The 24,434-nt window shown below is 44.7% G+C and overlaps 1 protein-coding gene across 6 annotated transcripts; it reads left to right on the top strand.

Moving 5' to 3' along the window:
* The first annotated feature begins 5,894 nt into the window (after nucleotides 1-5,894).
* etv5a (ETS variant transcription factor 5a) lies at nucleotides 5,895-23,141 on the top strand. Of its 6 annotated transcripts, none has more exons than XM_075480266.1 (13): nucleotides 5,895-6,044; nucleotides 9,246-9,409; nucleotides 9,485-9,569; nucleotides 9,648-9,695; nucleotides 9,909-9,959; nucleotides 16,037-16,160; nucleotides 17,832-18,056; nucleotides 18,136-18,446; nucleotides 21,050-21,106; nucleotides 21,223-21,291; nucleotides 21,439-21,608; nucleotides 21,689-21,790; nucleotides 21,881-23,141. In XM_075480266.1, exons 2-13 carry the CDS (start codon nucleotides 9,362-9,364, stop codon nucleotides 22,109-22,111), a joined length of 1,521 nt encoding a protein of 506 aa, XP_075336381.1. In that variant the 5' UTR covers nucleotides 5,895-6,044; nucleotides 9,246-9,361; the 3' UTR covers nucleotides 22,112-23,141. The 6 variants fall into 6 exon arrangements, with proteins under 6 accessions (XP_075336381.1, XP_075336379.1, XP_075336382.1 ...); XM_075480264.1 differs by having other exon boundaries at nucleotides 21,689-21,796; XM_075480267.1 differs by having other exon boundaries at nucleotides 9,482-9,569.
* The last annotated feature ends 1,293 nt before the right edge of the window (nucleotides 23,142-24,434 follow it).

The following is a 24,434-nucleotide window of genomic DNA, read 5'->3' as shown; positions in this document are numbered from 1 at the left end:
ATGTAGGAGCAGTGGTGGTTTTGACACCTCAGTGACTGAGAGGAGGGCGTCTGGTTTGGGAGCCTCGGGGTTGCAGCTTTATGCAGATGATGTGGTTCTGTTGGCTCCAAACAGCTGTGGTTAGTAACGCTCTATTAAAGGTGATCCACCACCGATGAGCCGATCAGATCGATCAATAAGCCTTTAAGCTTGCTGTCATTAAGCTATCACTGAAACACCAACTTCTGATCCTACTGTTCCAGTCAATCACAGACCAATATCCAGCTCTAAAGGGCACAACAAGGTGGTTTTAAGTCAACTAATCAGGCAGAAAAAAGGCTTCATATAAAGATGGAAAGTCTGGATGTAGAACCATCGTACTGAAACTGCACCAGTTAAAGTTATAAGCTGTCCTGTTAGATCTCAGTGCTGCACCATAAAAAATAATAAACTTTATTTTTTATTTTCATACAAAAACCATAAACTTCTCAAATTGATTGATTTTTTTTTTATTTATTTAGTAATTTATTATTATTATTATTATTATTATTATTATTATTATTATTATTAGTTAGTAGTAGTATTTTTATTAGAATTGGTATAATTATTGTTGTAATATACAATCATTGTAAATATTAATAATTTTTTTTGAGCTACTTGACTAATTTGAATTTTCCCTATTGGGGGATGAATAAAGTATTTTTCTATTCTATTCCAAACCACAACATCTTATGACAAAGACTTGAACATATCTTTGGTATCAAACTGGTTTAAGTCATATTCGTCTGATTTATTCCAGCTTGTTCGTGTACATAACGCGTCCTCCACACATCCCAGAGTTATTTATGGTGTTCTACAGGGGTCTGGACTGGGACCTACTCAACTTATTCATGCCTTCAGTGTCAGGAAATATAACACGCTGTATATGTCCGACGTTATGCCGATGACACCCAACTCTGTTCATCTGTTAAACCTGAGGAAACGCATCAGTGACAGACGCTCCAGGCTTGTGCTGCAGACATCAAGACCTGGAAGACTTGCAGTAATTAGCTGAAAATCCAATACACTGCTTCTTTTAAACTCTTTTGGTTATTCTGTCGTGTCTGTGAACCAAGTTTGTTCTCTTGAAGCAGAAACAGCTGTCAGTCTTTTAACTTGTTATCTTGGTAAAGACTTATTAAGTCTGTTTCCATCCGTTATGACATGCATAGTATTTATTTCTTTAAATTTTTAAATTTTTAATTTTAATTTTCATTTATTTTTTTTATTTTTTTTTTTTATTTAGTCATTTATTATTTTTATTATAATTGGTATTATTATTTTTGTTGTTAATATACAATCATTGTAATTATATATATATATTTTTTTTTTTTCTTGACTAATTTGGATTTCCTCCATTGGGGGATGCAGAAAGTATTTTTCTATTTTTCTTCTATTTCTACCAACATGTACCCGACTCCTTCATTTTACCACTTTGGCTGGTAGGATAAGTGCCTCTTTTGTTCTGGGCATTAAACCATATGGTCATCTACCCATCTTAATGCCCTCCAAGCCTCCTGCTGCAGAGCCAGACCACCACGACTTACCAAGGTGGGGTCATTAGCATGCTGCCTCAGTGAGGATATAATCTATTTTGTTGATGTTTTTCAGATCTCATGAACTAAAGTTCTTAAAGTTAAAGTTCTCCCAGAGATGCAAATAGGTACATCTACAATGTTTGTGTAGATGTTTAGTTTTTTCCAGCAGAAACTGCAGAGGTGTTTGTGCGTCTGATCTTTGTTTGTTCCTGCTTTCTGCTGTTCAGGGGTGTCATACAGACTGCCACCCATGCTTTGCTGGTTAACTATTTCTTTACAGATTACGTCGACGTTCAGTTGAGATTTTTATCCATCTTATTTATTTTCATTTTACTTTTATTTGAAACTTTTAAATGAAAATAAGGTCAAAAACCTCCTTAAGAGACGGCGCTGAACTGGATCGAGTTATTCTGGGTATTTTGATGTGCTTTGTGTGTATTCCATCTTTCTGTTTATGAATTAATAAAACTTATCTTACAAGGTTTATATGACTTTTCATGTCATTTGGTCTGTAATGTTCATTTTTGGACTTTAGTAGCCATTTTATGGGTTTTCTGAAATACGTTATATATTATGTTTTCACTTGAAAATCCATACACTGGAAAAAATGCCCCTCCAAAAATAAGTAAAAAAACAACAAATAAAAGACGTTTTTGCTTGAAATAAGCAAAAAAATCTGCCAATGGAACTAGTGAAAATCGGCTTGTCCAGATTTCTTGAAATAAGATGTGATATTTAGGACTTTTGAGATAAAAGTGATCTTGAAATTAGCTTAAAAACCTCTTCAAATGTAAAAAAAGCTTGTTTCATATGATATGTGACTCAAAACAATTTGTTTTCAAAACTTTTTCATTTAACAAGATATTCCAGATGTATTGTCTTAAAACAAGTCCCTATATCTGGCTGAAATGGTGCTTGTTAGGCAGTTGTGTCTTATATTAAGTGTAATGAGATATTTTGACTAGAAATGAGACAAATATACTTGGTAAGAATTAGATTTTTTCCAGTGTATTTCTTACTTTTTTATTTTCATTGATGTTTTCATTCGATGCTTTTTAGGTAACATGTTAGCTTTGAGTCTCTAAGCTGTGGCAGATGTGCAGCCATACGCAGAGGTTCAGAGGTTGACAGCGTAGTGATTCTGCGTCACTAAAGAGCAGGATTAGCCCACATGGCTCAGAAGCTGCCTTCTGACCCGCTCGTTATGTCAGTGTCACACTAACCTACAGTAGGAGTCTCGGAGGACTGGAAGTTGGGGCTTTGACTCTCGCCCAGAGTTAGAGGCATGTACACAAGCAGCAGCACCGTGTCACCCTCTGCATGTGGCCCGTTTATTTAAGGAAAGAGTAAAAACAGCAACACAAACGCCTCCGAGTGACCACCCACCACATCCGCAGCATCGCAGAGGAGGGCCAGACCTGCTGCTCCCGTTTAAAGGGACAGTTCGCCTCTTTAACATGAAGCTGTGTAACATCCCATATCAGCAGCATCATTTCTGAACATCTTCTTACCCCCTGCTGCGTCCTGTGAGCAGAGTTCCAGCCTCGTTTTGGTGTTGATGAAGGTAGTCCGGCTAGTTGGCTGGGGCTTAAAAAATAAAGCGTCTTGCTTCTCAAAACAATATGCGTTCAAAAGAGTAATACATTTGCATCACAAAATGGTTCTCCAGGAAAAAGTCAGACCTCACAATCTCTTGGCCCTATTTTCTCTCCCTTCATATCACTGCCTGCTGTGCAGACCGAGCAGCAAACACCGTAACAGCAGGCGGCTGTCGGCAGCAGGCAGTGATATGAAGGGAGAGAAAATAGGGCCAAGAGATTGTGAGGTCTGACTTTTTCCTGGAGAACCATTTTGTGATGCAAATGTATTACTCTGTTGAACGCATATTGTTCTGAGAAGCAAAACGCTTTATTTTTTAAACCCCAGCCAACTAGCCGGACTACCTTCATCAACGCCAAAACGAGGCTGGAACTCTGCTCACAGGACGCAGCAGGGGGTAAGAAGATGTTCAGAAATGATGTTGCTGATATGGGATGTCATACAGCTTCATGTCAAAAGAGGCGAACTGTCCCTTTAACACACCTCACATGCACAAAGATAGTTTTACAGCACATCATGAAAGACAACCTGTTTGTCTTTGGCCTCAGACCTTTGCGATAACCAGCCATGATCTATGTGACGGCTGCGTATGTGTGCACGGATCTTTTTCTATTATTGCCCCTGCAGCGGGTCTCATAATCTCTGCGTCGTGGCTGCAAAGATTTGTCGGGGATTATAGATTCGAAACCAGCTGCTCGTATTAACTGAGTGGCATTCGCAGCCGGATAGAGTTTATACGAGGGTTCCTAATTTGGTGACGGAAGTGACAACGACAAAGGTTATTTATTCATGGCCTCCAACCTTTGGGTATTTAAAAATATCCTCATCATTGTGGAGACTTGTGCATGAATTTGATGCAATAACTGCACGCTGTAACGAATTGCTGTATATTTACGGTGGATTTACAACAGTATCCGACTGTATTTGACAATAATTGTAAAATACTGTTGAATATTTATCCCTCACATGTGAATTAACAGTTAAATCAGTCATTTAACAACAGAGATGGGACCAAGTGACACATGTGCAGTCCCAAGTCATTTTTTCTTGGTCAAGTCAAAGTCACCTTATTATTGCAGTTTTACCTGCAGAATCTGATCTTAATAAAGTGAAAACACATAGATATAAGTAACTGTCAGTAAACATCATTGCCCAACGTGTCCAACCTGTCCACCCCGTATCATATCAAGCTAACGTTAGCTAACTACCGGCTAGGCTAACAGGATAATATTAGCTAATTTAACAAGCACTTACTGGTCAGAATGGATCTTCAAATGATGAACAAAGTTGGAAGTTATGCTAGATGCTTAACACTCAAGTCATTCAAGTCATCGTGTCTCAAGTCAAGTGCCGAGTCTTTAACTTCCAAGTCTGAGTCGAGTCTCAAGTCTTTTATTTTTTGTCAAGTCAAGTCACAAGTCATCAAAACAGCATCTCGAGTCCCCATCTCTGTTTAACTATACCAGTAGATAACTGTAATTTAACAGCATAAAACAGTATTTGTAATGAATTGATGTCCAAATCCAAAATACGTAATTATTATACTGTTAAATAAATTACAGTAGATGCGCTGTAAAATTACTAAAACACAGTTATCCTACCGTCATGTACTGTAATCCAAAAAACGGTAATATACTGTTAAAATAAATAACAGTAGTTGCACTATAAAATAACAGTAAAATACTGGCGTCCCTGCTGCCAGTATTTTATTTATTTATTTATTTATTTATTTATTTATTTATTTATTTATTATTATTATTATTGTTATTATTATTATTTAAATTTATTTAACAGAGAAATTCTTTACAGTGCAGGTATTTGATTTATTAAGGGCCTATAAGAGAGTTTGAAGGTTTCTAAGTTTTAAGTAGAAGCGATTCCACTTTTTATCCTCTGAGGAGCGTGAAAACATGTAAATCTTTGAGTGTTATTAAATCATAAGAAGAGAAATGAGGGACGTATTTAGTGTTGGGCAACAGGGGAGCTGGTCTGCAGAGTTAATGACCCCCTTCTGGCATGAGTCGGTGTCTCACCAACCCATTTTCGGACTCCCTGAGCAGCAGCTGTGCAGCTGTGGGAGTGTTTGCAATGAAAAAAAAAAGGGCTCTCTAATTAAAACCAATTAAATAAATTTAGAAAATTCATCAGACTTCCAGCAAAGCTCCGATGGTGAACTTGTAGAAAAACAAAGGAGTAATGTTCGTTGTGCTGTGCCATTATATCAGCCTTTCATCCCTGTAATTAATTCAAACATTTCCATAGCTATTGTCCACATTAATCCGCAGTCGTTTGCGTCACTCTTTAGAAAGACCACTACGCTGTTAAATTTAACTTTGAATGCTCACAAAGTACAGGGTGTCAAAGAGCGCAGTTAATAACCCATTTGTTCTGACAGTGTAATGATCTACCATTATAGTGCAGAGAAAAGTCCGCATGACGCTGACGTCGAAGTGTAGGTTTGATGTTGGGTGTATTTTCAGCGCCGCTGGCCCTTTAACAAAACGCGTCCTGGCAGCGACGATTGAAAAAAATGTGAATGAAATCCAGCCATTCATAAAAATAGGCCACTGCCGAGCCGTGATTGGTCGCTGCGCAGCTCACGCATAAGGAAGGAGCAGCGGAGGCGCCATTGGCTGCTCTTCCCTAACTGACAGTTTCAGTCCGCCAATCAGCGTCGAGGCTCTGCGTGCCGCTCGAGCCCAGGGGACAAACCGACCGGGCCATTAACGGAGAGCTCAGTCAAGTTTTGTGAGTCGAAGGAGACGCTTCAGTTTTTATCAAGTGCGCAGACAGGCGACCTCACGGCTGTTCGACACGTTGTATTTTTTTATTTCTGGATATTTCTACCGCATTTTATCGACATCGAGGACGTTTATAACCACACAGCAGGTAAGCTGCAGGGTTTATTTTTTTATTTTGGGCTACAACTTGCTTTTCGGAGCTCCTTTGACGTCTTTGTAAACGTGTTTTTTAGACTCCGAACCAGCGCAACGCCATCTTTATTTAAAGATATTTACTTTGGCAACCATTTTATAGCCATTTATATACATATTCCCCCCTGCGTTTGTTAAATCTGACCCCTGATTTACCTGCTTAGACATCGGCTTATCAGCGCGGTCAGGCGGCTGTTTGGGATTTCTTTTTTTTTTTATGAATGGACGGGACGTTTTTCCCCCCTCTTGGTGTTTCCACACGGATCGAGTTTCACTTCATTGAGGAAAACAAGGGAGGGTGGGTGGGGGATGGGCGGGGAGGAGGAGGAGGCGGGGGGAGTCGGGTGAACTTCGTCCCCCCCCCCCCGCTGGTTGCCCCCCAACCTCGGCTTAAACACACAAGTTTAACCCTGGACATACTGTATTTTCCAAAAGCGGAAGGTTTAACCTAATTGCGACGTTAGTAATGACAGAAACAAACTTTTTAACATCCTTAAACTGTCACACGAAGACGCACAATAAACCTAATCAGCATCCAACTAAGTTTTTAAGCGGATATATATTTGTTTTAAAGTAATATTTGCTTTAAAGTAATATTTGCCTTAGCACAAAAGCTGTTTACTGGAGTTGTTTTTGGCCAACAGCCCCACATTCGCAGCCCAGTTGGCTCTAAACACGAGCTGTATCTGTAATTATTGCCCAGAAGCTTTCATTTATTCAAAAGCGGAAGGTTTAACCTAATTGCGACGTTAGTAATGACAGAAACAAGCTTTTTAACACACTTAGGCTGTCACACGAAGATGCTTAATCCCCTAATCGGCATCCAACTAAGTTTAAGCGGATAAATATTTGTGTTAAAGTAATATATTCCTTGTAAATGTAAAGCAAAAAGCTGTTTACTGGAGTTGTTTTTGGCCAACAGCCCCACATTCGCAGCCCAGTTGGCTCTAAACACGAGCTGTATCTGTAATTATTGCCCAGAAGCGTTCATTTATTCAAAAGCAGAAGGTTTAGAATAGAATAGAATGCCTTTTATTGTCACTATACAAGTATAATCTCATTATACTTGTATAGTGACCTAATTGCGACGTTAATAATGACAGAAACAAAGTTTTTAACAGTTAAACTGTCACACGAAGACGCACAATCACCTAATCGGCATCCAACTAAGTTTAAGCGGATATATATTTGTGTTAAAGTCATATTTTCCTTGTAAATGTAAAGCAAAAAGCTGTTTACTGGAGTTGTTTTTGGCCAACAGCCCCACATTCGCAGCCCAGTTGGCTCTAAACACGAGCTGTATCTGTAATTATTGCCCAGAAGCTATCATTTATTCATCAGCCATTAACAGGAGATAAAGCAGTGAGTCACATCCCTGCTGAAGGAGAGAAGGGCAGCACTTAAGGGAACTTATAGTATTATACCCGGGGGGGGGGGGGGGGCAGGGAGCTGTGCCAACTGTAACACCAGTTCTGTCATCCAACAATAGATCCAAGCCTCTTGAAGCCTAATCGGCTCTCTGGCCCCGGCCCCCTTTCTATCTGGTTTGCAGGGCTTTGTGGTGCAGAGCGTGCCACAGATTCTGGAGAGTGGGCAGCATCTCTGCCAGAGTTTCACTCAGCATGTCCAAGCTGATTATAGTGCAGCGCGGTGCCCACAGATGGCCGCAGAGCCCGGCTTATGTAACCCTGTTACATGTGTTCCTCGGTGACGGCGTGTTTACGTTGAGCCGGGGTTCAAAGGGCTGTTTGTTGGTGAAATAAAGGGCTGAGGGGGGGTGTGTTGTAGCATCAGAGGGATGCGGCTGCACGTGTAATGAGGCCAGACGCCGGCTTTGACCTCCAGGTGAATTTTATCTGTGTTTCTGTAACGTTTCTCACCTCCGAGCTGCTTCTGCAGCTAAAGAAATGGGAACAAATCTTAATTCCAGTCTAAAACCCACAAAGAGCTTCTAGATGATTCATTTCTGGTGGCATAAAACAGTTTAATCATGTAATTTATATTAATTGTTCCATAATTAGTCATTAGATTATATCTTATATTCCTTTTTTAAGCTTTAAATTGAATCTTATTTACTTTTTATTGATGTTGTATAACATATAATTCTTATTATTGTCTGTTTTTTTCCTACTTTTCTACTTTTAGACGTGATAACGTTCATTTTTTGGGGATTAGGACTGTTTTTAAAACTGAATTTCTTATATTAATTTGACTCTTTTGGTAACTGAAAGCAGTTTTAACGTAAATGTACAAAAAAGTTGAAACTATGAAGCTGTTTTTCACAGATGCAGCTAAAGAAATGGGAACAAATGATGTGTCTCTGTGACAGGCTGCTGGGAACAAAGTGCCTAAAGATCCAGTTTAAAACGGCTTCTTTGCTCAGTTGGACACAACACTGGTTCATCCCTTGAGTTAGGAGCCTTTTTCCTGCCTGAATGCTTCACATGTCAGAGTTAAGTGGCTTAACAAAGAAAAAATGGACTGAAAATGAGGGAAAAAGCAGAAAATGTCCAAAGAAAAACGTTGAAAGTCTTGAAACTATTGCTGAAGATCACTTAAGCTGCTTGAATGCAAAATATAAAGAAATAAGAAGTGTCTCATGACCAAAATGCTTCAAAAATCACATAAAATACTTAATATGGCTGTCAAAATCATACAAATGTAGTTGGAAATTATTTGTTATACAAGAAATTATAATTAAATGTCTGTTTCTGTTCATTTTAGGCCACTATTTGAGTAAATGAATGTAAAAAAAAATCAAATAATTTTTTGTTGCTCATCTGACTCCAAATCTGAGGGAATTTTGTTCCTGTTTGGTGACATAAAGTCCTGTTTTTAAAGTCCTGTGACAGGCTGCTGGGAACAAAGTGCCTAAAGATCCAGTTTAAAACGGCTTCTTTGCTGAGTTGGACACAACACTGGTTCATCCCTTGAGTTAGGAGCCTTTTTCCTGCCTGAAGGGTTCACAGCTCAGAAAAACTCTGAGAAAGCTGCAGAAATGGAAAGAAATGAGAGCTGATCAGGACTGTTTGTGCTTTGTTTCTAATCCAGCGGAGGAAGAAAGGATGCCTAACCTCCACTTTAGTTTCTTCTCCTTTTTATCTGTGACGTTTGTCACGTCCGAGCTGCTTCTGAAGCCTCTTGTGTCTCTTTTCAGGGACGCAGAGCGCGGCGCCGTCGCTTTAAAGCGAACACCTCCCCCTCCCCTCTGACATCAGACCCCCCCCCCCATCCCCATCCCCCCTCCACCCCCCCCACCAGTGACACCATAACATGGACGGCTTCTACGACCAGCAGGTCCCGTTTATGGTCCCTCCCAGTGTAAGTGGACGCACGCCGGCCTCGCCACTCGCCCCGGTGGTCTCTGCTCACGCTCCGTCTTTTCCCCCCCAGCAGCAGAAGGACCCGGCGCCCGGCGGCAGGCCTCAGGGCGACAGGAAGAGGAAGTTCGTGGACACGGAGCTGGCGCAGGACACAGAAGGTAGCGTCCTCGCTGAGCATCCGTCCGACGTGTTTGTGTCGGCGGACTGTAGCTCAACATCTTCCTCCTTTCTTTCAGAGCTGTTCCAGGACCTCAGCCAGCTGCAGGAGATCTGGATCGCAGAAGGTGAGCTTCTCCTCCGTTTCACGGCCGTTTGGGCACCTGCTCATGTGTGAAATCTGAGTTCCTGATTCTGAATGGTTGACTTTTGTGAAATGAAGCAGCTTTTAAAAGTTAAACTTTAACTCTAAAGAGCAAAGTCCTGCAGCCTGCTGAGCAGCACGCTGTTCCAGCTCCACTTTTTGCTGACAGCTTCCACCTTTTCCCGCTCCTCCACAGCCCAGGTGCCCGATGACGAGCAGTTCGTCCCAGATTTCCAGTCTGACAGCTGTGAGTACCTCATTCCTGTCCTTTTCCGCTGCGTTTCTGCTGTGTTTTTGGTGTGATTTTAATTTGTTTCTGGTGTGATTTTAATTTGTTTCTGGTGTGTTTCTGGTTTGTTTCTGGTTTGTTTCCGCTGTGTCTTTGGTGTGTTTTTGGTTAGTTTCCCCTGTGTCTTTGGTGTGTTTTTGGTTAGTTTCCCCTGTGTCTTTGGTGTGTTTTTAATTTGTTTTTGGTGTGATTTTATTTTGTTTTTGGTGTGTTTCTGGTTAGTTTCCCCTGTGTCTTTGGTGTGTTTTTGGTTAGTTTCCGCTGTGTCTTTGGTGTGTTTTTGGTTAGTTTCCCCTGTGTCTTTGGTGTGTTTTTAATTTGTTTTTGGTGTGTTTCTGGTTAGTTTCCGCTGTGTCTTTGGTGTGTTTTTGGTTAGTTTCCCCTGTGTCTTTGGTGTGTTTTTGGTTTGTTTCCGCTGTGTCTTTGGTGTGTTTTTGGTTTGTTTCCGCTGTGTCTTTGGTGTGTTTTTGGTTTGTTTCCGGTGTGTTTTTGGTTTGTTTCCCCTGTGTCTTTGGTGTGTTTTTGGTTTGTTTCCCCTGTGTCTTTGGTGTGTTTTTGGTTAGTTTCCCCTGTGTCTTTGGTGTGTTTTTGGTTTGTTTCCGCTGTGTCTTTGGTGTGTTTTTGGTTAGTTTCCCCTGTGTCTTTGGTGTGTTTTTGGTTTGTTTCCGCTGTGTCTTTGGTGTGTTTTTGGTTAGTTTCCCCTGTGTCTTTGGTGTGTTTTTGGTTTGTTTCCGCTGTGTCTTTGGTGTGTTTTTGGTTAGTTTCCGCTGTGTCTTTGGTGTGTTTTTGGTTTGTTTCCCCTGTGTCTTTGGTGTGTTTTTGGTTTGTTTCCGCTGTGTCTTTGGTGTGTTTTTGGTTAGTTTCCCCTGTGTCTTTGGTGTGTTTTTGGTTTGTTTCCGCTGTGTCTTTGGTGTGTTTTTGGTTAGTTTCCCCTGTGTCTTTGGTGTGTTTTTGGTTAGTTTCCGCTGTGTCTTTGGTGTGTTTTTGGTTAGTTTCCGCTGTGTCTTTGGTGTGTTTTTGGTTTGTTTCCGCTGTGTCTTTGGTGTGTTTTTGGTTAGTTTCCCCTGTGTCTTTGGTGTGTTTTTGGTTAGTTTCCCCTGTGTCTTTGGTGTGTTTCTGGTTTGTTTCCCCTGTGTCTTTGGTGTGTTTTTGGTTAGTTTCCCCTGTGTCTTTGGTGTGTTTCTGGTTTGTTTCCGCTGTGTCTTTGGTGTGTTTTTGGTTAGTTTCCCCTGTGTCTTTGGTGTGTTTTTGGTTTGTTTCCCCTGTGTCTTTGGTGTGTTTTTGGTTAGTTTCCCCTGTGTCTTTGGTGTGTTTTTGGTTAGTTTCCCCTGTGTCTTTGGTGTGTTTTTGGTTTGTTTCCCCTGTGTCTTTGGTGTGTTTTTGGTTAGTTTCCCCTGTGTCTTTGGTGTGTTTTTGGTTTGTTTCCCCTGTGTCTTTGGTGTGTTTTTGGTTAGTTTCCCCTGTGTCTTTGGTGTGTTTTTGGTTAGTTTCCCCTGTGTCTTTGGTGTGTTTTTGGTTAGTTTCCCCTGTGTCTTTGGTGTGTTTTTGGTTAGTTTCCCCTGTGTCTTTGGTGTGTTTTTGGTTAGTTTCCCCTGTGTCTTTGGTGTGTTTTTGGTTAGTTTCCCCTGTGTCTTTGGTGTGTTTTTGGTTAGTTTCCCCTGTGTCTTTGGTGTGTTTTTGGTTAGTTTCCGCTGTGTCTTTGGTGTGTTTTTAATTTGTTTTTGGTTTGTTTCCGCTGTGTCTTTGGTGTGTTTTTGGTTAGTTTCCCCTGTGTCTTTGGTGTGTTTTTGGTTAGTTTCCCCTGTGTCTTTGGTGTGTTTTTGGTTAGTTTCCCCTGTGTCTTTGGTGTGTTTTTGGTTAGTTTTTGGTTTGTTTCCGCTGTGTCTTTGGTGTGTTTTTGGTTAGTTTCCCCTGTGTCTTTGGTGTGTTTTTGGTTAGTTTCCCCTGTGTCTTTGGTGTGTTTTTGGTTAGTTTCCGCTGTGTCTTTGGTGTGTTTGTAATTTGTTTTTGGTGTGTTTCCCCTGTGTCTTTGGTGTGTTTTTGGTTAGTTTCCCCTGTGTCTTTGGTGTGTTTTTGGTTAGTTTCCCCTGTGTCTTTGGTGTGTTTTTGGTTAGTTTCCGCTGTGTCTTTGGTGTGTTTGTAATTTGTTTTTGGTGTGTTTCCCCTGTGTCTTTGGTGTGTTTTTGGTTAGTTTCCCCTGTGTCTTTGGTGTGTTTTTGGTTAGTTTCCCCTGTGTCTTTGGTGTGTTTTTGGTTAGTTTCCGCTGTGTCTTTGGTGTGTTTTTGGTTTGTTTCTGGTTTGTTTCCGCTGTGTCTTTGGTGTGTTTTTGGTTTGTTTCCGCTGTGTCTTTGGTGTGTTTTTGGTTTGTTTCCCCTGTGTCTTTGGTGTGTTTTTGGTTAGTTTCCCCTGTGTCTTTGGTGTGTTTTTGGTTAGTTTCCCCTGTGTCTTTGGTGTGTTTTTGGTTAGTTTCCCCTGTGTCTTTGGTGTGTTTTTGGTTAGTTTCCGCTGTGTCTTTGGTGTGTTTTTGGTTTGTTTCCGCTGTGTCTTTGGTGTGTTTTTGGTTTGTTTCCCCTGTGTCTTTGGTGTGTTTTTGGTTAGTTTCCCCTGTGTCTTTGGTGTGTTTTTGGTTAGTTTCCCCTGTGTCTTTGGTGTGTTTTTGGTTAGTTTCCCCTGTGTCTTTGGTGTGTTTTTGGTTTGTTTCCGCTGTGTCTTTGGTGTGTTTTTGGTTAGTTTCCCCTGTGTCTTTGGTGTGTTTTTGGTTAGTTTCCCCTGTGTCTTTGGTGTGTTTCTGGTTTGTTTCCGCTGTGTCTTTGGTGTGTTTTTGGTTAGTTTCCGCTGTGTCTTTGGTGTGTTTTTGGTTAGTTTCCCCTGTGTCTTTGGTGTGTTTTTGGTTAGTTTCCCCTGTGTCTTTGGTGTGTTTTTGGTTAGTTTCCCCTGTGTCTTTGGTGTGTTTTTGGTTAGTTTCCCCTGTGTCTTTGGTGTGTTTTTGGTTTGTTTCCGCTGTGTCTTTGGTGTGTTTTTGGTTAGTTTCCCCTGTGTCTTTGGTGTGTTTTTGGTTAGTTTCCGCTGTGTCTTTGGTGTGTTTTTGGTTAGTTTCCCCTGTGTCTTTGGTGTGTTTTTGGTTAGTTTCCGCTGTGTCTTTGGTGTGTTTGTAATTTGTTTTTGGTGTGTTTCCCCTGTGTCTTTGGTGTGTTTGTAATTTGTTTTTGGTGTGATTTTAATTTGTTTTTGGTGTGATTTTAATTTGTTTTTGGTTTGTTTTTGGTGTGATTTTTAATTTGTTTTTGGTGTGTTTCCGCTGTGTCTTTGGTGTGTTTTTAATTTGTTTTTGGTGTGTTTCCGCTGTGTTTTTGGTGTGATTTTAATTTGTTTTTGGTGTGTTTCCGCTGTGTTTTTGGTGTGTTTTTAATTTGTTTTTGGTGTGATTTTAATTTGTTTTTGGTGTGTTTCCGCTGTGTCTTTGGTGTGATTTTAATTTGTTTTTGGTGTGTTTCCGCTGTGTCTTTGGTGTGTTTTTGGGTTTGGTTTTGGTGTGTTTGGCTTCTTCTGGGCTCCACAAAGAGCTCCTTTTCTGTCCCAGTCGCAGCCCACGGCTCTGGGAAAGGCTGCTCTCCTCTTCCCTCCCCCTCTCTATCTCCTCCATTTTGAGTTTAATCAGCCGATTGGCACGGGGCATCACATGAGCCGAGCTCCTAATCTGATTTCACACTTTCCCGCACACAGGCCCTGCTGCTGCAGAGCTGGGCAGGATTCCAGTGGACGGGGCTGCCTGCTACAGTCCTGCTCCACAGAGCCTGAATATTCTGCTGGCTGCAGCCTCAGGGAGATGTTTGGATTGTTCTCAGTGGAGCTTTTCATGCCCCCCACCCCTGTCCCTTTGAGTTTATGTTTTGGTCTGATGCGTGGGAGGTGGAGACAGGGTGTGGTTCTGTCTTTGTTAATGTGGTTCAGCGAGCTGCAAACTGACCTCCAGCCTGCAGAGATGTTATCGAGGCCGATGCTTTGGCGTGTTTTTCATAGAGAGCCTCGATCCAGGCTGCCTGTCACCAAGGTTTGAGCTCAGAATCTGAGTCAGAACCAGAGTTAGTTCAGTTCTGAGCAGCTTTAAGGTGAATATCTGCAGATGTTTCCATGGTAACAGCTGCAGAGATTCACTGAAACATGTTCCAACATGAACATAAACCCAGAATCTGAGGCAGAACCAGAGTTAGTTCAGTTGTGAGCAGCTTTAAAGTGAATATCTGCTCTGAGCTGCTTTCTCCTCCAGCACAGCCTGAACCCTCTCAGACAGCTTTCTGTCCTCTCTTTAAGGAGTCTTCAGGAATAGTTCTCCAGGCTTCTTGAAGGACATCCCAAAGCTCTTCTTTGGATGTGGGCTGCCTTTTGTTCCCTTCTCTGCCAACATGATCCCACACTGCTTCAGTAATGTTGAGCTCCGGGCTCTGGGGAGGATTCATCCCTCCATCAGACCTGCTGCCACTGATTTTCAGCCCACTTCTTGTGTCCTTTGGCACAGCTCAGCCTTTTCTCCCTGTTTCCCTTCCTTAAGAACGGCTTCCTGACAGCCACCCTTCCATGGAGCCCATTTCTGATGAGGCTTGGGCCAACAGCAGATGGATCAGCTGAAGGTCCAGATGCATCTCTCAGCTCCTGTGTCAGGTCTTTGCTGGATGTTTTCCTCTTTCTTAAGGACATCACTTTCAGATCCTGTTCATCTGCTGTAGATAGTTCTTTAGGCCTGACACTTCTTCTTCTGTCCTCCACTTGTCCAGTTTCCTCAAATGTTTTAAGGACACACTGCACACCATGCTGAGATATGCCAAGTTTTCAGCTAACAGCTCTTTGGGAATCACCTTGTTGCTGCAGAAATCCTGTTTTCTGTCTGTCACACTGTGTTATCTTTGCTGTTTTTCACACATGCAGCTAAAGAAATGGGAACAAATCTTAATTCCAGTCTAAAACCCACAAAGAGCTTCTAGATTATTCATTTCTGGTGGCATAAAACAGTTTAATCATTTCATTTATATTAATTGTTCCATAATTAGTCATTAGATTATATCTTATATTCCTTTTTTAAGCTTTAAATTGAATCTTATTTATTTTTTCTGGATGTTGAATAACATATAATTCTTATTATTGTCGGTTTTTTTCCTACTTTCCTACTTTTAGACGTGATAATGTTCAATTATGTTGGGATTAGGATTTTTTTAAAACTGAATTTCTTATATTAATTTGACTCTTTTGGTAACTGAAAGCAGTTTTAACGTAAATGTACAAAAAAGTTGAAACTATGAAGCTGTTTTTCACAGATGCAGCTAAAGAAATGGGAACAAATGATGTGACTCTGTGACAGGCTGCTGGGAACAAAGTGCCTAAAGATCCAGTTTAAAATGGCTTCTTTGCTGAGTTGTCTGTTCTGTGTGGACACAACACTGGTTCATCCCTTGAGTTAGGAGCCTTTTTCCTGCCTGAATGGTTCACAGCTCAGAAAAACTCTGAAAGCTGCAGAACTATAACTCAGCACCACTGTTTGCTTTTTTTTTAATCCAGCGGAGGAAGAAAGGATGCCTAACCTCCACTTTAGTTTCTTCTCTTTGTGAGGAGCGTGCACGGGGCGGCTCACGTGCACATTGTTAGCCTCCATCAGCGTGCCGGCTGATTTATTCCTCTGCGCTCGGGGATCTAGTTTCTATCGTGGCTATTATGTGGCGCCCCGGAAGCTGCAGCCAGCGTCTAATGGTTACAGCTCGGAGGAGAAAATCATTGGCTGCCATTAGATTACAGCCGCTCTGATTCATGGCCTCGGCACTAATGGGAGTCAGATGAGAGCTCTGATAGCTGAGTGCAGCTAGCGCCATGCTACCGCCCAGCAGCGGCTGCTGGGGCGCAGTCGTCCGTCATTAGGCCCGACGGTAAACAGCTGCTGAGTGGCGCTGTCCATCCTCCGTCAGGTCCCAATGTGGTGGAGATAACTGCTTCCATTAGCTGCTATCTGCGCTCTGTCTGACGCAGCTCTCTGTCATCCTCTCCTGCAGTGATGTTTCATGGCCCGCCGCCGGCCAAGATCAAGCGGGAGCTGACCCCCTCCAGAGAGCCGTCCCCCTGCCGGCAGGACAGGAGTCCCATGCCCTACGGAGAGAAGTGCCTTTACAGCTACAGGTGAGCGCCTTTACAGCTACAGGTGAGCGCCTTTACAGCTACAGGTGAGCGCCTTTACAGCTACAGGTGAGCGCCTTTACAGCTACAGGTGAGCGCCTTTACAGCTACAGGTGAGCGCCTTTACAGCTACAGGTGAGCGCCTCAGAGCAGCGCTGCACGGCCACTTCCTGTTTTTGGCCCACTTCCTGTTTTTGGCCCACTTCTTGTTTTATTTCCTGTTTTTGGTCCACTTCCTGTTTTTTGGTCCACTTCCTGTTTTTTGGTCCACTTCCTGTTTTTGGCCCACTTCCTGTTTTTGGCCCACTTCTTGTTTTATTTCCTGTTTTTGGTCCACTTCCTGTTTTTTGGTCCACTTCCTGTTTCTGGTCCACTTCCTGTTTTATTTCCTGTCTTTGGTCCACTTCCTGTTTTCGGTCCACTTCCTGTTTTTGGTCCACTTCCTGTTTTACTTCCTGTCTTTGGTCCACTTCCTGTTTTTGGTCCACTTCATGTTTTACTTCCTGTTTTTGGCCCACTTCCTGTTTTTGCCCCACTTCCTGTGTTTGTTCCACTTCCTGTTTTTGGCCCACTTCTTGTTTTATTTCCTGTTTTTGCTCCACTTCCTGTTTTTTGGTTCACTTCCTGTTTTTTGGTCCACTTCCTGTTTCTGGTCCACTTCCTGTTTTATTTCCTGTCTTTGGTCCACTTCCTGTTTTCGGTCCACTTCCTGTTTTCGGTCCACTTCCTGTTTTTTGGTCTACTTCCTGTTTTATTTCCTGTCTTTGGTCCACTTCCTGTCTTTGGTCCACTTCCTGTTTTTGGTTCACTTCCTGTTTTTTGGTCTACTTCCTGTTTTATTTCCTGTCTTTGGTCCACTTCCTGTCTTTGGTCCACTTCCTGTCTTTGGTCCACTTCCTGTTTTCGGTCCACTTCCTGTTTTTGGTCCACTTCCTGTTTTTGGTCCACTTCCTGTTTTTGGTCCACTTCCTGTTTTTTAGTCCACTTCCTGTTTTTTTTTAGTCCACTTCCTGTTTTTTTTTGTCCACTTCCTGTTTTTTTTAGTCCACTTCCTGTTTTTTAGTCCACTTCCTGTTTTTGCTCCACTTCCTGTTTCTGGTCCACTTCCTGTTTTTGCTCCGCTTCCTCTCTTCCTCTTTTTAAGACTGTCATGGCTCTTCCTTTAAGCTGTTTTAACTGCGGGTTAGGTTTTAACTTTGTTCCTGGTAAATAAAGCTGATCTGAGCATTAAATATTGTGAAAAGTTATCTTCTTTCAAGAAAAAAAAGCTAAAAAGAAAGGCGCAGAAAGAACAGGAAACCATGAAGTTTTTCCTCTGAAGATTTAAATTCAGGAAACTTTGCATTAATGCAGTTTTACAACTTTTTATATACTGCAGCTATTTCCATATTAATGTAGTAAAACTGCACTAATATGCTCTTATATTAAATGTATATATACATATGTAGAGGTAGGGAGATGATGGTCTCCCTTCTTTTTTAACTAACCACATTTTAACTCCTGATTTTATCTCTTGTTCTTATTTCCTTCTTTTTTGTTTAAAATTTTAATCTTTTTTTATTTCATATTATTTAAATTCACTAATTTAAATTCATTTATTTCTCCTGTTTTAATGTATCTGTAAAGCACCTTTTAGTTGAATAAATACAGATAAAATCCCTTCTCCTCCCACAGTGCCTGCGACAGGAAGCCCACCCCCGGGTTCAAGCCGCTGACGCCCCCCTCCACCCCCGTCTCCCCCGGCACCGCGGCGGTGAGCGAGCAGACTCCGCCTCCACGCCCTCATGTAGCCAATCCGAGGACCCCGGGTCTGCAGCAGCCCACCGTGCACGGCCCCCCCTTCGCCGTGCCCTGCGCCCCCGCCAGCCAGGATGCGAGCAGCTTCCCACCTGAGCACAGGTGAGCACAGACTCCGCCTCCTCAGCGTTCCCTTTCAGCCCGACTTCTCTCTCTAAAGACACGCCCCCCCTGTGTGCAGGTTCCAGAGGCAGATGTCAGAACCGTGTCTACCGTTCCCCCCGCCCGAGAGCCCGGCGCGCCCCCAGTTCCTGCCGCAGCCCCCCAGCAGCCTGCCGCGTGACGGCCGGCCGCCGTACCACCGGCAGCTATCGGAGCCGCTGGTGGCCCCGCCCGCCCAGGTGGCCCCGCCCCCCCAGGGCTTCAAACAGGAGCTCATCGACCCGCGCTACAGCGAGCAGGGCGTCCCCGCCATGGCCCCGCCCCCCCGCCAGGCTGCGTTCCACCCCATGGCCATCAAGCAGGAGCCCCGAGACTTCTGCTTCGACTCCGGTGAGTCCGGCTCCGGTTCTGGTTCTGAGCCGAGTTTAAACTGCTTTTCTGAACATTTTGGTTGTTTTTTAAACACTTTAAAGGGACAGTTCGCCTCTTTAACATGAAGCTGTATGACATCCCATATCAGCAACATCATTTCTGAACATCTTGTTGTTCATAAATGATGTTGCTGATATGGGATGTCACACAGCTTCATGTCATAAGAGGCAAACTATCCCTTTAAAGCAAAGAAAAAAGCTTCTTAAGACATTTTCTCTGAGGAGAAACCCGGGGTGCAGGGCTCGGAATGTGCCCGGCCGTGTTTGTTCTCGGCGCTCGCACGCCGCTGTGAGTTTTAACACGCAGCAGCCGCCCGGACACACAGGGGCTCCTTTACCCAGAAGTGGGTCTTTCAGCCGAGCTTAAACCTCGGAGGGCGAGGAGTGAACGGGCGGGGCTCCTGGCAGAGCCCACCTGGGGTAGATGTAGGCGGAGCTGAGAACAGAGGCTGGAAGCTCGCCGCCCACGCGGCGGCTGCTGCTCTGACGCTTTAACTTCCTGCGTCTCCGGCCCTCGTGTGTGTTTACGCTGCTTCCCTTTGAGCCGTGTGATGTAATAACAAATCCTCTTATGCTCTTAGGGCCTTTAAGTCACGGCGGCCTCGAGTGGCTGGAAGATGGAGGGGGGGGAGCTGCTGCTGCTGCCTGATTGTCTTTGAGATTTAACGCAGCAAACATGGAGCTGATCCTGTTTAAGTGCTCAGAACATGTGGAGGGTTCTGAGGGCTCCTTCCTTTGATCGTATGTAGGTGGGCGTAGGGCTGTCGCGATAACCGCAAAATGCAATCACCGCGGTGCTGAGAGGACCTCCGCGGTGCGTGTCCAGGCCACCGCCCACCGCACGCCACCACTGCACGCGCAGAACAACTCGAGAAACTGAACGAGTTTTTAAGACTGCACAGTAGATACAAAGCGACTGACAGAACTAATACTTTTTAAAGCCAGCACAGTAATAATGATGCATTGTATATTCCCCGCAAGGCAGGAGAAACACATTAACACAGCGAGGTGCCGCCTTTCTGTCGCCATCTTTGCATATAGGCACCGCACACGCACACACGTCTGCATGCTACTCGTTGTGGTCTCATTCTCCCTCGGCAGCTGATATTACAAGAATATGCCTACTCAGTGTCGTAGCAATAGAAGTTAAAATAAAATGCAGTGGCCTACCTTTATCTCGGCTTTACTCCTCTGCCTAGTCCGGACACTTTATGGCTTTGAGTCTTCCCTTATTATCCATGTTTAACGTTGTAAATGCGACCGTCTAATGTCAACAATGAACCACAGCTCGGTGTGCACGTTTGCTGTTGGGAAATACCTGATCATTTCAACAAAACTGTGTAGGTGAAACTATTCAAAAAAAAAAAAAAAACGTTTAAAAGAACGTGCCGTGCCAGAAATAAGCTCTAACAACTTTGCGGAAACAGTTAAAGTTCAGCCTGGGTTGGTTGGTCGGCGGGCAGTCTGTTTAAAAAAACTGTATCCCGGACACGTGAGCTCAACTGCTGCGCTGATCTGCTTCGTTTTTCTCCGTCATTACTAAACGAAACGTGCGCAGGTCTGCAACAATGTTGATATTTGCCGTGTGGCTCTGGCAACAATGCAGAACTGGGGTATGCGCTGCTTGATCTCCGCTATGTTGGTCTGTGAGCGAGTAAATGACAGGCAAAGCAAAGTGAAATGTCAGAATCGCTGGGGAAAAAGCCGGATTATGCGCTCGATTTTCATCTAACATTGCGTGTCGTGGAAAGTAGCCTAATGAACAAAAATGCGATATCACCGCATACCGCGCTGTTGAGCGGCTATGAGTCACCGCGGTGGGAATTCCCGCGACAGCCCTAGGTGGGCGGGGCTAAACCGGCGTCCTCCACCCAGCTGTTGGAGCTGGGAGGCGGTGGCAGGGTGATTAAACCAGCTGGGGTCGACCTTTTGACCTCCGGAGCTCTGAACTTTTGATCGGCATACCTCAGCTCTGCGTCCGTTTGTGTTTCTGCACGCTGTGATGTCACCGCTGACGGAACAGAGTCTGATGAGCTTTAAAAACCATGAATCAGTCGTGTAAATACATTAAAAGTGTATTTATTTCCAGTTTCTTCTATGGAAACCTCTTTTATATCCGAGCCAGAATCTGAAACTGAACCGGATTTAATCTCAACCTTTCGGAGGTTCTGAGGTGAGACCCGGTTCTGCGTGCGACCGGAACCGACCGGCCGTGTTTCCACAGCAGCAGCAGCAGCTGATATATTTCATTCACGCTTTGTGCTGAGCGTGCACGAGGGGGCGGAGCTAAGAAAGAGCCTCCGTCAGAACCAGGACGCCTTGTCAGAATCGAGCAAAGTCCAAACGTTTAAACGTTAAACCCGAAACTTTAAATAGTCGGGTTTCTCTGTGTCTATGTGAAGTTTCGTCTCCGTCCGTCCATCCGGCGGCTGGACTCGGCGGCGGCGCCAGGCCCGGCTGGCGGGCGTCACAGTCGTGTATTTTTGTCCGTGGCGTCCTGAAGGCGTCGACTCAGCCTCTGAGGAAGCTGAATTTAAACTTGTGTCCTCTCTGTTTTTACAGAAGTGCCTAACTGCCAGTCATCGTTCGGGAGGAGCTTCTACCAGAACAACCACGAAGGTGAGCCCGGGCGTTTAAGATGGCGGACCCGGTGGGCAGAGCTGTCCTCTGGGACCCCGCCCCCTCCTGACACCAGAGCGTCAGCCTGACTCTGTCCCCCCTCTCTCTGCTTTCAGGCTTCTCCTTCGACAGAGACCCTCAGCTGTACTTCGATGACGCCTGTGTGGTCCCCGAGCGGTTAGAAGGTAAGGCCGCCGGCCCGGTTAGGGTTGGGAAAGTCTCGGGTTAGGGATTGTCTGGGGTTAGGAATGTCTCTTGTTAGGTTTAGGAATGCCTCGCGGCGGCTGACTCATCCCTCTCCCCCCTCATCCCTCTGCCTGCTCCCCCTGCAGGTAAAATAAAGCAGGAGCCCTCGGTGTACCGGGACGGGCCGCCGTACCAGCGCCGCGGCTCGCTGCAGCTCTGGCAGTTCCTGGTCACGCTGCTGGACGACCCGGCCAACGGACACTTCATCGCCTGGACCGGCCGCGGCATGGAGTTCAAGCTCATCGAGCCCGAGGAGGTGGGTCAGTGGGCCGGCGCCCGTTTTAAGACGCTGTGCTCGCTGCCAGGCGCTCGGCTAACCGTCTGTGATCGTTTCAGGTGGCTCGCCGCTGGGGCATCCAGAAGAACCGGCCGGCCATGAACTACGACAAGCTGAGCCGCTCGCTGCGCTACTACTACGAGAAGGGCATCATGCAGAAGGTAAAGGCACGTCCTCGCTTTGCTTCCTCTGTTGGGGTCGGGTCGGAGCGCCGAACGCTCGGGTGCTAACGCCGTCTCCTCCCTCCCCAGGTGGCGGGCGAGCGCTACGTCTACAAGTTCGTGTGCGACCCCGAGGCGCTGTTCTCCATGGCGTTCCCCGACAACCAGCGGCCCAGCCTGAAGGCGGACCCGGACAGCCTGCCGGGGCTGGATGACGACACGGTGCCGCTCACGCACTACGACGACGCCGCCGCCGCCTACCTGCTGGAGGCCGGGGAGCAGTGCGGCGCCCTGCCCTTCCCCGACGGCTACGGCTACTAACGCCGGCGCCGCCGTCCCGACGCACGACACACACGCACACGCAAACACTCCCAAAGTCCCTCCTGGCGCCCGCCCCCACGACCCGGGGCGGGGGAACCTGCGGCGGCGCCTCAGGAGAAGAACCCCGACCGGGTCGACTGGACTCAAAGCCGAGCCGAGGGCCGCCGCCGCCGCCGTCACGGAGACTGAACGCAGCGAGCTCGCAGGCCGCCGTTTCTACAGACTGCACGAGTTGCTGCGTCTGATTTATTTTTTATTTTCGTGACGAACAATCAAACATTTAAAGTCCAACAGCGTCGGAGCGGCTCTGTTCTGACCCCAGCTGCCTTTTCTCCGGGTCCCCCCCCCCCCTACAACGTCTCCACGCCGCCTCCTCCGGGCTGTGAAAGGGCTCCGATTGGCTGACACACGGATCCACTCCGACCCAAACACGCCACACATTCGAAAACACACGAGTCGGCTTGTTTTCTGTAGATAGGACACCACGTTTTCTGATTTCTGTCGAGCTGTAAATGTTCTGCTGAACCCCGCAGACCTCCGGACCCCCCCCCCCCCCGAGACCCTGTAAGATGAACTGTTCCGACGCTTTCCTGTCCGGGCGCTCCACGCGTCTCCGGCTCGCTCGCCAGGACGCTGCACGCGGGCGCGGCCGGACGCCGCCGCCTCTCTGCATGTCCTCTCACATATCGCTTCACCGTCTCTGGACACAGATGTTTGTGATATTCTGCTTTTTGTTTTTGTTTTCCATGTCTGAACGGGGGCGGAGACAAACTTCTATAAAGTATATATTTTTGCTATAAGGCTGCATTTGTTTGACTGTCGCGTATCGGCTGTAACGTTCAGGCTCTGGTAGATCCGCCCCCTTTTTTCGGCGCCGTTTGTCCTGACGGGGCGACCGCTGCAGGCTCCGCCTTCTGAGGCTGAGAGAATGCTGTACAGGCTCGGCCCCCCCCCCCTCACAATGTGTTTCTCACACTGCTGAGTTTCTGATAATCTGTACTGGGTACAATAAACGCTCCTTAATGCTTCACCGCCTGCAGTCCTGCTGTGTTTCGTCCTCTTCTGGCAGTCAGCTGACTGGCGGTCCTGACCTGCCCTGATTCCCCGAGTCACATGCCTCTGACTCCTGGTACATTTCTGGGTAAATGATTACTCTTTCAGCTGAACATGCTTGAGCAACGTCTGGAAAATGAAAGCCGGGCACATCCAGTTCCAGAGTCTGAAAGTTTGTAGTCGACAGCACAAAAACCAACAAAAGAGCTGCAGAAACATCTGGAAAACAGAGGTTTTTATGGCTCTGCTGAAGCTTAATTATTCATTATTCTAACTATGAGACTGAAAGCTCGGAGTACGTCATATATAGACTGGAAAAAATCAAAGTCTTACCAAGTATATTTGTCTCATTTCTAGTCCAAATATCTCATTACACTTAATATAAGACACAACTGCCTAACAAGTACCATTTCAGCCAGATATAGGGACTTGTTTTAATACAATACATCTGGAATATCTTGTTAAGTGAAAAAGTCTTGAAAACAAATTGTTTTGAGTCGGATTTCATATGAAACAAGCTTTTTTTTCTTTTCCATTTGAAGAGGTTTTTAAGTTAATTTCAAGATCAATTTTATCTCAAAAGTCCCAAATATCACATCTTATTTCAAGAAATGTTGACAAGCCGATTTTCACTAGTTCCAGTGGCAGATTTTTTTTTTTTGCTTATTTCCAGCAAAAACGTCTTTCATTTGTTTTGTTTTTTTAACTTATTTTTGGAGGGGCATTTTTTCCAGTGTATTAAATTATGGGAGACGTGCAGACGCTGTACGGCAAGGTTAAAGAATTAAAATGTGAGACCACTTTAATAGCCAATATCCTGCTGAAATAAGCAAGATTTTCCCTTTTAAAAAAAGCTCAAAGCTTCATTTCCTCCTCTTATTATTAGAAAATGCAGCCAGTTCAGAGCCGTGCCGTCATACTAAGGGCAGAATTTGGTTTATGATGCAGGAATAATCTGAAAAAATCATCTGGATCGCAGTTTTCACAGTTTCAATATCATAAAGGTCTTTATTATCAGTATAGTGATGATTAAAGACCAGTAAATGACTTTAATGTGTAATAAACACATCACTGAATCTATTTGGTAGTATCATAACTAGGGCTGGGCGAGTTAACTCGTTATTATCGCATTAACTCATTAATTATTTAACGCCGACAAATATTTTATCGCACATTAGCGCAGGTTTTATTATTTATTTTATTTTGTAAAAGTCTGTTGCTCACAGGCTTTTATTTGGTAAAAGTCTGTCGCTCACAGGCTTTTATTTTG

The sequence above is a fragment of the Odontesthes bonariensis genome, chromosome 12, assembly GCF_027942865.1.
Source record: "Odontesthes bonariensis isolate fOdoBon6 chromosome 12, fOdoBon6.hap1, whole genome shotgun sequence".
Taxonomy (NCBI): domain Eukaryota; kingdom Metazoa; phylum Chordata; class Actinopteri; order Atheriniformes; family Atherinopsidae; genus Odontesthes; species Odontesthes bonariensis.
Note: the sequence above shows the minus strand (reverse complement) of the source record. Positions and strands in the feature narration are given on the sequence as shown.

Bases quoted from the DNA above. Each gene is read 5' to 3' on its own strand.
- etv5a (XM_075480261.1), top strand. From the start codon at position 9,362: ATGGACGGCTTCTACGACCAGCAGGTCCCGTTTATGGTCCCTCCCAGT. The intron at 16,161-17,831 runs GTGAGCGCCTTT...CTCCTCCCACAG, and splicing joins AAGTGCCTTTACAGCTACAG to TGCCTGCGACAGGAAGCCCA. The intron at 18,447-21,049 runs GTGAGTCCGGCT...CTGTTTTTACAG, and splicing joins AGACTTCTGCTTCGACTCCG to AAGTGCCTAACTGCCAGTCA.